General features: G+C 51.4%; 1 protein-coding gene across 2 annotated transcripts in view; it reads left to right on the forward strand.

Moving 5' to 3' along the window:
- Positions 1 to 4,736: 4,736 nt before the first annotated feature.
- Positions 4,737 to 12,869, forward strand: part of LOC111161131 (phosphoribosylformylglycinamidine synthase) — a 19,693-nt gene continuing 11,560 nt past the window's right edge. Inside the window, exons 1-11 of one of the 2 annotated variants that reach the window (XM_022524636.1) lie at positions 4,737 to 4,830; positions 7,386 to 7,564; positions 7,648 to 7,783; positions 8,244 to 8,349; positions 8,952 to 9,141; positions 9,253 to 9,358; positions 9,728 to 9,868; positions 9,960 to 10,084; positions 10,818 to 10,946; positions 11,625 to 11,756; positions 11,887 to 12,015. In XM_022524636.1, coding sequence (XP_022380344.1) covers positions 7,423 to 7,564; positions 7,648 to 7,783; positions 8,244 to 8,349; positions 8,952 to 9,141; positions 9,253 to 9,358; positions 9,728 to 9,868; positions 9,960 to 10,084; positions 10,818 to 10,946; positions 11,625 to 11,756; positions 11,887 to 12,015 — 1,336 coding nt within the window. In that variant the 5' untranslated portion in view covers positions 4,737 to 4,830; positions 7,386 to 7,422. The remainder of the gene's footprint in view (positions 4,831 to 7,385; positions 7,565 to 7,647; positions 7,784 to 8,243; positions 8,350 to 8,951; positions 9,142 to 9,252; positions 9,359 to 9,727; positions 9,869 to 9,959; positions 10,085 to 10,817; positions 10,947 to 11,624; positions 11,757 to 11,886; positions 12,016 to 12,869) is intronic. The other variant, XM_022524637.1, reaches the window with a different exon arrangement.

Below are 12,869 nucleotides of genomic sequence, written 5' to 3' on the forward strand. Positions count from 1 at the left end.
AGGATGGGACCTAGAACAGAGCGTGTTGCTAAATGTGGATCAGCTAATGACAGCCTCTTGCTCTTTCTAATTCAGTCGACCAACCAATCGTTCCATGCCTTAGTAGGCAGGACTCTGTGCCGGGCACTGTTCCAGGCTCTGGAGATACAGCAGTGAACAAAGATTAAAAAAAAAAAAAAATCCCTGTCCTCATGGAGCTTACATCATAGAATACGGAGACTGACAGTTTAAAAAAAGAAGAAGAAGAAGAAGGGGCGCCTAGGTGGCTCAGTGGGTTAAAGTATCTGCCTTCAGCTCAGGTCGTGATCCCCAGGTCCTGGGACCGAGCCCAGCAAGGAGCCTGCTTCCCTCTCTCTCTGCCTCTCTGCCTACTTGTGATCACTGTCAAATAAATAAAATCTATTTAAAAATAAATAAAATTTTAAAAAATGAAAGTGTAGACATTACTAATAAGTACTATTGGAAAAAGACTAATAAGTACTATTGGAAAAGAAATAGGGAATGCAGCGGGTAGTGTGTGCCTTTTGTATGCAGAAGACCTTACTGTAAAGGTGACGTTAAAGAATTGGAAGAGATGAAGGATTCAGATGATGGGGATCAAAAAGAAAGGATGGCAGAGAGGGGGGGCTGCACAAGCACTAAGGTGCTATGGTGAAAAGAAACGCAAGGAAGTCAGTGCGATGGGAGGGGAAGACAGGAGATTAAAGGGTTGTAAAGTGAGGGGGGCCTGGGTGGTTCAGTCAGTTGGGCATCTGCCTTTGGCTTAGGTCATGATCCCAGAGTCCTAGGATGGAGTGGGATCAAGTGGGATCGAGTGGGATGGAGCCCCACATCAGGCTCCCTGCTGAGGAGGGAGCTTCTCCCTCTGCCCCTCCCCCAACTCGTGCTCTCTCTCGCTCTCTCTCAAATAAATAAATAAAAATCTTAAAAAAAATCTAGGTAAAGTGAGGGGGGTTGGGGAGATAGGTGAAGAAGATGAAGGGGATTAAAAGATACAAATTTTCAGTTATAAACCACAGGGATGAAAAGTAGAGCATAGGGAATATGGTCAATGATATTGTAATAAGTGCGTGACACATGGCAACTGTATTATAACGGTGGGCCTTTCATAATGCATGTAATAGTCGGTTCACAGCGCTGTTCACTTGAAACTAATACAGTATTATACGTCAACTATACTATCACTTAAAATACAAAATTTGTTTAAAGATAAAATAAGGGGTGCCTGGGTGGCTCAGGGGGTTAAGCCTCTGCCTTCAGCTCGGGTCATGATCCCAGGGTCCTGGGATTGAGCCCTGCATCAGGCTCTCTGCTCAGCAGGTAGCCTGCTTCCCTTCCTCTCTCTCTGCCTGCCTCTCTGCCTTCTTGTGATCTCCGTCTGTCAAATAAATAAATAAAATCTTTAAAAGTAAAATAAAATAAAATAAGGTAGAGCTCCTGGGTGGTTCAGTCGGTTAAGCGGCTGCCTCTGCCTCAGGTCATGATCCCAGAGTCCTGGGATCAAGTCCCGCTTTGGGTTCCCTGTGCAGTGGGGAGTCTGCTTCTCCTTCTGCCTCTGCACCTTCTCCCTGCTTGTGTGCACTCTTTCTCTCTCTGACAAATAAATAAATAAAATATTTTTTAAAAGTAAAAATAAGGTAAAGTGAAAGAAGTGCGTTAAGACTTTATTTATTTATTTGAGAGAGAGAGAGAGAAAGAGAGAGTGAAAGAGCTTGAGAGAGAAGCAGATTCCCCATGAAACTTGGAGCCCAATGCAGGAGTAAATCCCAGGACTCGGAGATCATGACCTGAACCAAAGACAGTCGCCTAACCAACTGAGCCACCCAGGCACCCAAGAGGGGCACTTTTAAGTTGTTTTAAACTTATAGCAGCTTCAATTTGTTTTTGAAACAAGACAGTAAGTATAAACATTGTAGACAGTAAGAATGATCTAGTCATCATTTAACAAGAAACAAAGATTTTCATTCTACAAGTTGTGGTATCCCCTGTTTAACTGTACATTTGATGCAAGCTCTCTGTTCCTTATTGCATAAATACTTATGCAGGGCATTCTGGTGCCAAATTCTTCACAAAAAGAATATTTTCCATTGTTTCTCGTGATTATATCAGAGATATTTCTTCCCTTTCCACCCAAACAACAAATTCTCCAAAAGATCACCCTTGTTAGGACGCCTGTCAAAGCCTAGAGCCCCAAACCTAATCATTCCTTTTGCTTTCAATATTTTCTCAACTCGGAAGACTCCTTCTAGCCACCAAATCCACAAAGATGTGCCCTATATCATGGGATTTACTTTCGGTAGTTCCTAGGAGGGAGTGTTGAATTTAAGCTACAGTGATCAGAGAAAGTTATACTGACTCTACCCCTCACCACCAGCCCCCCTCGTTGATGTAATTCAAAATGTCAGGTTAATCTGGTGGTTTCAGGTGAGACCAAATGAAAGGGGCACAGTAGAATAGCTGGGCCAGTGAAGTCAATCAAACTTGATTCAACAAACATCTTCAAGGAATGTGGTGGTGGTGCTGGGGTGTTAGGGAAGCACGAAGAGTGGTTGGCCGATCTCACAGGGAAGGAAGTGTGGTATTGTCTCCAGACCTGGTGATTTTGAAATTTGTACTTGTCCAAGGGACAGCTGGGTATATGGGACCAAAGTCAAGAGAGGGATTAGGGCCAAAAAGATAAATCTGGAAGTCACTATTTTGAGGTGAAAACTGAAAATTGATGGTGCTCTGGAAGTACTAAAATGAGGAGGAGAGGGATCTGGCTGGCTCAATTGGTAGAGCAGGTGACTCTTTATCCCAGGGTTGTGAGTTCAAGCCCCACGTTGGTCATAGAACCTACTTAAAACACACAAATGCACAGAAAGAAAGAATGAAAGAAAGAAAGAAAGAGAAAGGAAGAGAGAAAGAAAGAAAATGCGAAGGAAATAGGACCAGAGAGCTGAGCAAACTAAGGCTCCTGGAAAGTTCTGGAAGGTTCTGGAAGGTAGGTACTGGATGGAGCCAAGGAGTGCCTAAAGGGAATGAAACCAAGATAAGGTTTGCACCCTAGGTGCCCCACTTGCCTTACCATTGTCTTGAACCTGTACCGAGGAGGGGAATGAATAAGTAGAGAGATGAAGATAAAGACTTTCACCTTCTACTCTGAATAGTTGTTTGTTGTCTGACTCATTAAAAAAGACCACTCTGCCAAGTACTGTGTTTGTCCTAGCACACCACTCCAGCTTTTTTGCCCTCAGGCTTCAGATTAGGTTTGGCAAATGAGAGACAAAAACCATTGGGGCGCCTGGGTGGCTCAGTGGGTTGGGCCGCTGCCTTCGGCTCGGGTCGTATCTCAGGGTCCTGGGATCGAGTCCTGCATCGGGCTCTCTGTTCGGCGGAGAGCCTGCTTCCTACTCTCTCTCTCTCTCTCTCTACCTGCCTCTTTGCCTGCTTGTGATCTCTCTCTCTGTGAAATAAGTGAATGAAATCTTTAAAAAAAAAAAAACCGTTTATGTGGGAACTTGAGGACAGGAAAGAGAACAAAGTGTTCATTTCCTTTCTTCCTGAACACTGTACTTGTGGTCTCCTTTGCCCTGTCGGATGCCTTTCTTTCATGGCTATGATGTAGAAAAGATGTCAGAGTTCAAAGCCGACAGCCAAGAAAGAATTCTTGAAACATCTTTGGTGCAAAAAGCTGATTTTATTAAAACACGGGGACACGTGCCATGGGCAGAAAGAGCTGCACCAGGGTCATGAGGAGTGGCCCATTATAAATTTCAAGTTGGGAGGAGGTTAGGGACAGCGTTTTGGAAGCAAGGTTTCTAAGACCTTGAGGGGTCATGAGACCCTTCATATGTATATTGGTGGGTCATATGCTCGGGGGATGATTGCCAGCCTGTATCTTGAGGGTGGTGATAAAGGAAGTTTCCAAAGGAATTTTTATTATTTTTACATTTTTTTAAAAAAAGATTTAATTTATTTGAGAGACACACAGAGAGACAGACGGAGCGCACACAGAGGGAGAGTGAGACAGAGAAGCAGACGCCCTGCTGATCAGGGAATCCGATGTGGGGCTCAACCCCAGGACCCTGAGATCACGACTGGAGCTGACAGACTAGACTTAACGGACTGAACCACCCAGGCACCCCCCAGAGGAATTTCTATATGTTAAAATAGACTTGCAGGATCCTGGGGGTTGGGCTAAGATTCACTTTTGCACTTAGTAAAGCACTGACATGGAGGCAGATGAGTTTCTAGAGGACTGTCACTCTGCCTGAGTCAAGGACTTGTCCGTAGGCCGTAAGGACATTTAATTTTTCTTTTCCCTGTTTCCCACATCAGTTCCACCTCTCCAGCAGAGGGATGACACCATTCCCTCCTTTGTCCCCTTAAGCCTACAGGCGGGAAGCACCGTCTGCTGTTACTACATTCTGGGTGTCCCCCACTGTACTTTGTTCCCCTTAATCCTTTTTTTTTTTTAAGATTTTTATTTCTTTATTTGAGAGAGAGAGAAAGAAAGAAAGAAAGAGCACAAAGGGAGAGGGAGAGGTAGAAGCAGACCCTGTACCGAGCAGGGAGCCCGATGCGGGGCTCCATTCCACGACCCTGAGATCAGATCCCCAGCTGACAGCAGTCGCGGGACGGACTGACTGAGCCACCCCAGCGCGGCTCGGGAGAGATTCCCTAACTGCACCGCCTGGTGGCCCGCTAAGCCTACGCACCCGGGCGCCGGCGCGGGGACGCGCGGAGGTGGGCGGGGCGCCATCAGGGCCCGCCTCTTCCCGTGGCGCGCTTGGATGACTCACCGCCCGCGCCATACTTCCACGAACACTGTCCCTGGAAACTTCTCACGTGGGTATTGCTGTCCCGGGCTGTCCATGCTATCTTGCTTGCTGCATCCCTTTCTTTCTCCACCCATCCGGGGCCTGATGCAGGCTGCTTCTGGGTCCGCAGCGGGCCGAGCTGCCTCCAGCCGGGGCCCTTTCCTGCGACCATGCGTGCGGTCCGTGGACGCGAGTCAGGGGAGACTCCCCCCACCCCAGTCAAAGTCCGCTCCTCTTACCCAGTTCCCTCCAGCAACAAAACCTGCCGAGGGCCTTGCTTATGTCCTGCTAGTCGCTGGGGGCACAGCCGTGATGTAGACAGCCCTGCCCCTGCGTTCTTGGCGCGTGACTAATACCTCTAATAAGGCAAATCGTTTCTATGGGATAAATCCTGTGGCAGTTACGGTGTAAAGGACAACGGTGACGGGCGTAGCTTTAGAAAGGGTGATCCGAATGGGATGGGGAGCGCTGAGAATGGAATCCAGCATCACTCCCTGAAACGAGGCCTGGCCTGAAAGGGCGGGAGTGGCTCCTGAGGGATGGACATCAAGAGTTCCTTCAGTCACTCTACAAATACTAGTGGTTTTTTTTCCTTTTTAATTTTATTTATTTATTAGCCCGCCCCCCCCGCTTTTAGATCCCACCTATTTTTCCAAGCCTTGACAATCCAGTGGTGATGAAACAGCTACAGTCCATGCCCCCATGGAGATTTTGTTCTAGTGGGGAAGGTAGAGTTTTAAATAAATTAAAATGTCAGGTGCTAAGTAAAGTAACATGTAAGATAATAAATAAAATTCCAGGTACTGCTAAATTACTATATAGGAAATCAAGATAGGGATGTCTGATAGTGGCTTATTCAGAGGAGTGGGTTTAGGAAGTCCTTTCCAAGAAGGTGATTTCACCAGCAATCTAAATAAGAAAATGCTAGCTGTGGCAACTGGGTGGCTCTGCTTGGGCCCAGGTCTTGGTCCAGGGTCCTGGGATTGAGCTCCGCATCATGGGGCCCTCTGTTCAACGGGGATCCTGCTTCTCCTTCTCCCTCTGCTTGTCTCTCTCTCTGTCAGATAAATAAAATCTTCAAAAAAAAAAAAGTGCTAGCCAAGGGGCCCGGGTGGCTCAGTGAGTTAAGCCTCGCCTTAGGCCCAGGTCATGATCCCAGGGTCCTGAGACGGAGCCCCACATCGAGTTCTCTGCTTGGCGGGGACCCTGCTTCCCCCTCTCCCTCTGCCTGCCTCTCTGGCTACTTGTGATCTCTCTCTGTCAAATAAATAAGTAGAATTAAAAAAAAAAAAGTGCTAGCAATGCAAATAATCCAGGTGAGAAAATTGCCTTCCAAAACTGAGGTTGGCAAGTTAGAAAAGAAGCCAGTGTGGTGGGCTGTTGCGGGTGAAAAAGATCGTGGTGTGAAATTGGGTTGGAGAAGTGGGCAGGGGGCCGGACTAGGTGAGCCAGGGTCCTGAGTCAGAAGTTTATATCATGTGTGATAAGTAGCTATGATCTCACTATGCTGAAGTATGGCAAATGGTGTGTGGTTGCGGCAGGAGTGGAATCAGGTCCTATTCGGGGGGCCTCGAGTGGTTGATGGTGGTGACTTGAACTAGAGCAATGGTAGCAGAGACGAAAGGATGCAGACAGATTTGGGATATGTTTGGACATAGATTTGCTGATGAATTGGATATAGAGAGGGCTCAAGAAGAAGGAGCGAGATTGACTGTTTTTGGTGTGAGCAGCTGATTTGATAGTGCTGATTGAATGGGGAAGACTGGGAGAACAGGCGGTCTGGAGAAAGGAGAAATCGGATTTTCTGTTTTGGCCCAGACAGACTGCCATCGGTGTTTATGAGACATCGACGTGGAGATGTCACGTGAGCATGTTAGTGTGCTAGTCAGGGTTGAATACGTTACGGAATCTGTTGGCAGATAGCGAATGAGATGAAGTTGCTGTTTTGGGTCAAAAATGGTTGGATCCTGGCAGTTTCGTTGGCTCAATCTACCAGGTGGTATTTAAGGCCACAAGTCTGGAAGACACTTCGGAAGAGCGTGTAGACAGAAGAGAGTGAAGGGCAGGGCCCCCGACAGGTGGCTGAGAAGGAGCAGCCAGAAGGCAGAGGCATACCAGAAGAAGGGTTTCATCTGACTCCACCAGCTGGGCCCGTCCAGCTCATCGTGTGGGTTTACACTTCGATGCTTTTTTTTCCAGAAAGTCCTCTCTAACTCCTCAAGTGCTAGGCTGGTCTCCGCAGTCTCTTGGCCTTGCCCACACTGGACTGGAAATGTTTGGGCGCTTGCCTGACCCCCTCAATAAAACACAAGGTCTGTGAGGGCAGAAATGGTTTTTGTCTTCTTCACAGCTGTGTTCCTAAGACTTTTCCTGGGGCCCAGCAACGTGCAGGTGCTCAAGGATCGTGTGCTCAGGATGTACCTGTATTCCCTGTTCCCACATTTTGCAGGATGAAACCGGTTTTCAGAGTACCTCGTCTCTCTGAATGCCCATTTCCCCCGCCCCATCCCTAATGCCTCCAAAGCCTCAGCTGTCTTGGAAATCCAGAATCAGTTTGACAGGTGATAGCTGATTACCTTTCAGGGACCTAAGTCATTTTCCACAACAGACAACTCCAGCGATGGCCTCGGTTCTTCACTTCTATGTGCATCCCTCTGGCCATGAGAAGGCCGCTTCCGGACACACTCAGAGGAAGCTCCAAGGGCAGCTCCCAGCGCTGCAGGGTGTCAAGACAGAGCTGTGCTACAACGTGAACTGGACAGGTTGGGCCAAGTTTTGGACTTCGGGGAGGAGGTGTGCCCAACCGGGCAGGGTCTCAGGCTATCCCTGTCCTGTGTCCCTGCAGCCAAGTTCCGTCCGAGTGCCGAGGAGATGAAAAAGCTGACGTGGCTCTTTGGCTGCCCCTTGTTACCAGGGGACGTTGCTCTGGAATCCTGGCTCCATCCTGACTCCAATGACCTGCTGCTGGAGGTTGGGCCCAGGTGAGTGTCTCAGCCCGGGGTAAATGCCTTCCGTGTTCTCAAGCAAAACTCCCTTCCAAACGCACTGCCCACCCCTTCCACTCCCGTTCCTCTTCTTCCTTCTGCCACCCCTGACAGATCTGTTTTTCCTTCACTCCATCCTACTCCCTGCTTAGAAAGCCGTACATGTGCCTTCCCCATTAGGGAATATATCTTTGAAAGACTGAGCCAGCTACCAGGCATGTTCTAGAAGTTGAACAGATTGCACTCTGAGAGGTAGAAATCCAAGCATTTTAGGCTGGAAGGACAGTTCCGGTTTGATTTGAGTGACTTTCCAAAGCAGGTCTCTTGGTGCCCAGGTCTGAGGCTAGAGGCCACTGGTGAGGGGGACAGAGGTGAGAGGTCAGCGGGACAGGGGTCGGGGGGGATCCACCTTCTCTGTTGGTGGTCTCAGGTCCTAACTGGCTGGCCCACTCCTCAGGCTGAACTTCTCCACCCCAGCATCCACCAACGTCGTGTCAGTGTGCTGGGCCGCTGGGCTGGGGGCTGTGGATCGCGTGGAGACCACCCGGCGCTACCTGCTTTCGGTGAGGCGTCTGGCCGCCCGTGGTGAGGGGGAGGAGGAGCTGGGCCAGAGATCAAAGAGATGAGGTCCTGGGGCGCCTAGGTGGCTCAGTCGGTTAAGCATCTGCCTTCAGCTCAGGTCATGATCCTAGAGTTCTGGGATCGAGTCCCACATCAGGCTCCCTGCTCAGCAGGGAGCCTGCTTCTCCCTCTCCCTTTGCCCCTGCTTGTGTTCCCTCTCTAGCTGGCTCTATCACATAAATAAATAAATAAAACCTTAAAAAAAAAAAAAAAGGAAAAGAGATTAGATCCTGAACTCAGGAGAAAGTGGGAGGAACTCTTGGCCTTAGGCCTGTCCTGTTTGCAGGTTGTTCAATGTCTGAGACTTCCCGGTCGAGGGCTAAATGGGAAGGAAGTCCAGCCCGTGCTCCCCTTGCTAATCTGTGCACCTTACAGGGGCTCATGTCTGCACGGGGCGTGTCTTAGTAATTGGCGCACGGGCACCACGCAGATGAGCTTTGGGCAGACCCTGCATGACTGGGAGGATCCAGCGTGCACCATTCTGTCCAGACTTGAGCCCTCCACCTCCAGCCGTGTGTATGTGTATGTGTGTGTTTGCCTCTAGTTCGCCCAACCCCCATCAGCTGAGATGAAGGCCATCGCCCTGGCCACCCTCCATGACCGGATGACAGAACAGCACTTCCCCTGTCCCATCCAGAGCTTCTCCCTTGGGAGCATTTCCACGCCCCTCAGCGGCTCTATCAACATCCTCACTGAGGGCCGGTGTGCCCTCGAGAAGGCCAACCAGGAGCTGGGTGAGCCGGGATGCCTGGGAGGGAGGCGCAGGCGAGGCCGGTCACAGGGGACTGAGCCCTGGGACCCGGTGGCCCGAGTCCGCCAGTCAGCTCTCCCGGGTTGTCTTCTAGGCCTGGCCCTAGACTCCTGGGACCTGGATTTCTACACCAAACGCTTCCAGGAGCTACAGCGGAACCCCAGCACCGTGGAGGCCTTCGACTTGGCTCAGTCCAATAGGTGGGGTGGGTTGGGGGGGCGGGATGGGGACGTTCTGAAGTGTGAGCCCGTGGAGATTGGAAGGGAAGAGCACAGGGACTTGCCTTTGTGCTCTCCTCTGACTCGGGGGTGTCCCTGAGTCTGGTTGAGGGCCCGGGCTCCTCCTCCCCCCCGGTAGTCTACACCCAGATCTCAATTGCAGATTGACTTTGGATCTGCACAATCCACAGTGAGAGGACATTTGAAGGTTAAGGCTTTTTGGAATCTGTTCTGACCTGTTCTTTACTAAAGAGTTGGCCGTTAGCTGGTGCTGCTTGCTGAGAAGACAGCACGGCGTGAGAAGTGACCCAGCTTTCTCCCTGTCCTTCCCTCCCCGCGTCACCCCTGCAGTGAACACAGCCGACACTGGTTCTTCAAGGGGCTGCTCCACATGGACGGGCAGAAGTTGGCACACTCCCTCTTTGAGTCCATCATGAGCACTCAGGCGTCCTCGAACCCCAACAACGTCCTCAAGTTCTGTGACAACAGCAGGTGGGCTGTGCCCTAGGCCGGCAGGGATGGCAAGCACAGGGGAGGGGAGGCTGCAGGAAGGAAGCAAGGTCCACCGCCAATGTGTCCGCAGCGCAATCCAGGGGAAGGAAGTCCAATTCCTACGGCCCGAGGACCCCACACAGCCAAGCTGCTTCCGGCAGCAGCGGGCCCTGAGACATGTCGTCTTCACAGCGGAGACCCACAACTTCCCCACAGGTGAGCCAGGTCCCAAGGATGGGTCAGTGAGATCAGAATGTGGTGCAGTGGGTAGGTCCTCCAGGCTGGGCCTGGGAAAAACAATGAGGGAGGCTGGTCACCCTGATTTTTTTCTTTTCTTTTCTTTCTTTTTAAAGATTTATTTATTTATTCATTTGACAGAGATCACAAGTAGGCAGAGAGGCAGGCAGAGAGAGTGGGGGAAGCAGGTTCCCCTCTGAGCAGAGAGCCCGATGCGGGGCTCGATCCCAGGACACTGGGATCATGACCTGAGCCGAAAGCAGAGGCTTTAACCCACTGAGCCACCCAGGCACCCCATTTTCTTTTTTTTTTTTTTTAAAGTAGGCTCCATGCCAGACATGGAGCCCAACTCGGGGCTTGAACCCATCACGTTGAGATCAAGACCTGAGTGATCAGGTCGGACGCTTAACTGACTGAGCCACCCAGGCACCCCATCCTGATTTTCTTAAAGATTTTATTTATTTATTTGACAGACAGAGATCACAAATAGGCAGAGAGGCAGGCAGAGAGAGAGGAGGATGCAGGCTCCCTGCTGAGCAGAGAGCCCGATGCAGGGCTTGATCCCAGGACCCTGGGATCATGACCCGAGCCAAAGGCAGAGGCTTTAACCCACTGAGCCACCCAGGCGCCCCCCCATCCTGATTTTTAGCGGGGTGGTCAGAGCTGGGGTTTGTCTCTTTGGTACACATACATCTCCCCCATCTCTTTACAGGAGTGGCCCCCTTCAGCGGTGCGACCACGGGCACCGGAGGCCGGATCCGAGACGTCCAGTGCACAGGCCGCGGGGCCCACGTGGTGGCTGGCACCGCTGGCTATTGCTTTGGAAACCTGCACATCCCAGGTCCCACCGCTGTCCTCCCTGCCATCTCTCCCTTGTCCTGGCGGTAGTGGAGCACTTCTGTCTCTTAGGTCATCCTGGGTGCCTTTTCTTGGGAGGCAGGGCTCTGGAGCAGCTGGCCTGTCACCAGCTGTCGCCAGGAGGACTCTAGGCCAGGGAAACCCAAGTCACCAGGAAGGCTTTGCACAGCTGCCAGTTTCTTCATAAACCAGCACCTGCTCAGCAAGGAAACATGATATTGGGTCAGTCTCATGACCGCACCTGCCCCCCAAAGTCCCAATTTCTTTTTTTAGTATTTATTTGAGAAAGAGAAAGAGGGAGAAGCAGGCTCCCCACTGAGCCAGGACCGCAACGCAGGGCTTGATCCCAGGACCCTGAGATCATGACCTGAGCCAAAGGCAGCCGCTTAACCAACCGAGCCACCCTAGCGCCCCCAAAGTCCCAATTTCTTAGCCTTAAGAGCCCCGATCCTGAGACTCAGAGGGAGGGCTGGCGTGGGAGCTGGGGAGCAAGGTCCGTGCTGTACTGTACACCCTACACCTTCCTGAAACAGAAGTTCCTCAAATGGGACGTTCTACCCTCACGGGTGGTCTTGGTGGCTTAGTTAGATTCTTTCCGAAGGACTCTGGCCCCTCTGTCTTCTGTCTTAACGGTCCAGTCAACTTTCTGCTTTCCTTCCAGGTTATAATCTGCCCTGGGAGGATCCAAGCTTCCAGTATCCTGAGAACTTTGCCAGGCCCCTGGAGATCGCCATCGAGGCCAGTAATGGGGCTTCTGATTACGGCAACAAGTTTGGGGAGCCAGTGCTGGCCGGTAAGGCTGGGGTTATTGAGGGTTACGGACACTGAGTACCAGAGGTGGGGGGGGCTTGTGACCAAGTGGGCACTGGGGGACACTGGGTGACTGCACTCTGTCCTCTCTCCCTGGGCTGTCCACGCTCTAGGCTTCGCCCGCTCCTTGGGCCTCCAGCTCCCAGATGGCCAGCGGCGTGAGTGGATCAAACCCATCATGTTTAGCGGGGGCATTGGGTCCATGGAAGCTGAACACGTGAGCAAGGAACCCCCAGAGCCAGGTAGGAGCCGACGCCCTTTCCCTGCAGTGCCAGCCAGCGTTGCCTGCAGCGCTGCTGGAGGGGAGTTGGAGGCCACTCCCTGGGTTGGCTTTTCATCTCTCGGCTCGTGGCCCTCCGCCCAGGGCAGGTTTCCAAGGCAGGACAGGGCTTTCTGCCAGGGGGGCGCTGGGTCTGCGTTGACTCTGTGCGCGCCCCGGTTTCCTCCCTCGCGGCGGCAGGGGGGCACCCGTGTTTATTCAGCGCCTGCCGTGCACCAGGGGCGTTTATCTGCCCGCCCAGTTCAGGGGGGCAAACATCCGGTAGGCCCCATGGTGTGCTGGCTCGTGTGTTGCAGTCAAGATAAGAACCGGGTTGCGTTCCTGGAAGAGGTGACCCAGTCACATGGTTCAGAAAAGGCAGAAAAGGTCACACAGTGAAAAGTGTCCTTCCCTTGACCTCCCAGTTTCCCTCCCCAGAGGTAACCAGCGGTAGCCAGTGACTTGGGTACCTGACCAGAGAGATTCCCCTGCATCTAGGAACAGACCTGTATGCGAATTTGTCCCTTTTTTAAAAGAAATAACACAGGCACGCGCTTCTTTCTCTTAATGACCACTTTATTGAGATGTAATCCGGTACCTTGAAGTTCACCCTTTTAAAGTGTACGAGGCAGAGGTTTTTTGTTTTTTTTTTTTTAAGATTTTATTTATTTATTTGACAGAGAGAGATCACAAGTAGGCAGAGAGGCAGGCAGAGAGAGAGAGGGAAGCAGGCTCCCCGCTGAGCAGAGAGCCCGACGTGGGGCTCTATCCCAGGACCCCGAGATCATGACCCGAGCCGAAGGCAGCGGCTTAACCCACTGAGCCACCCAGGCGCCC

This window comes from Enhydra lutris, unplaced genomic scaffold (genome assembly GCF_002288905.1).
Source record: "Enhydra lutris kenyoni isolate GAN:26980312 unplaced genomic scaffold, ASM228890v2 scaffoldscaffold82, whole genome shotgun sequence".
Taxonomy (NCBI): domain Eukaryota; kingdom Metazoa; phylum Chordata; class Mammalia; order Carnivora; family Mustelidae; genus Enhydra; species Enhydra lutris.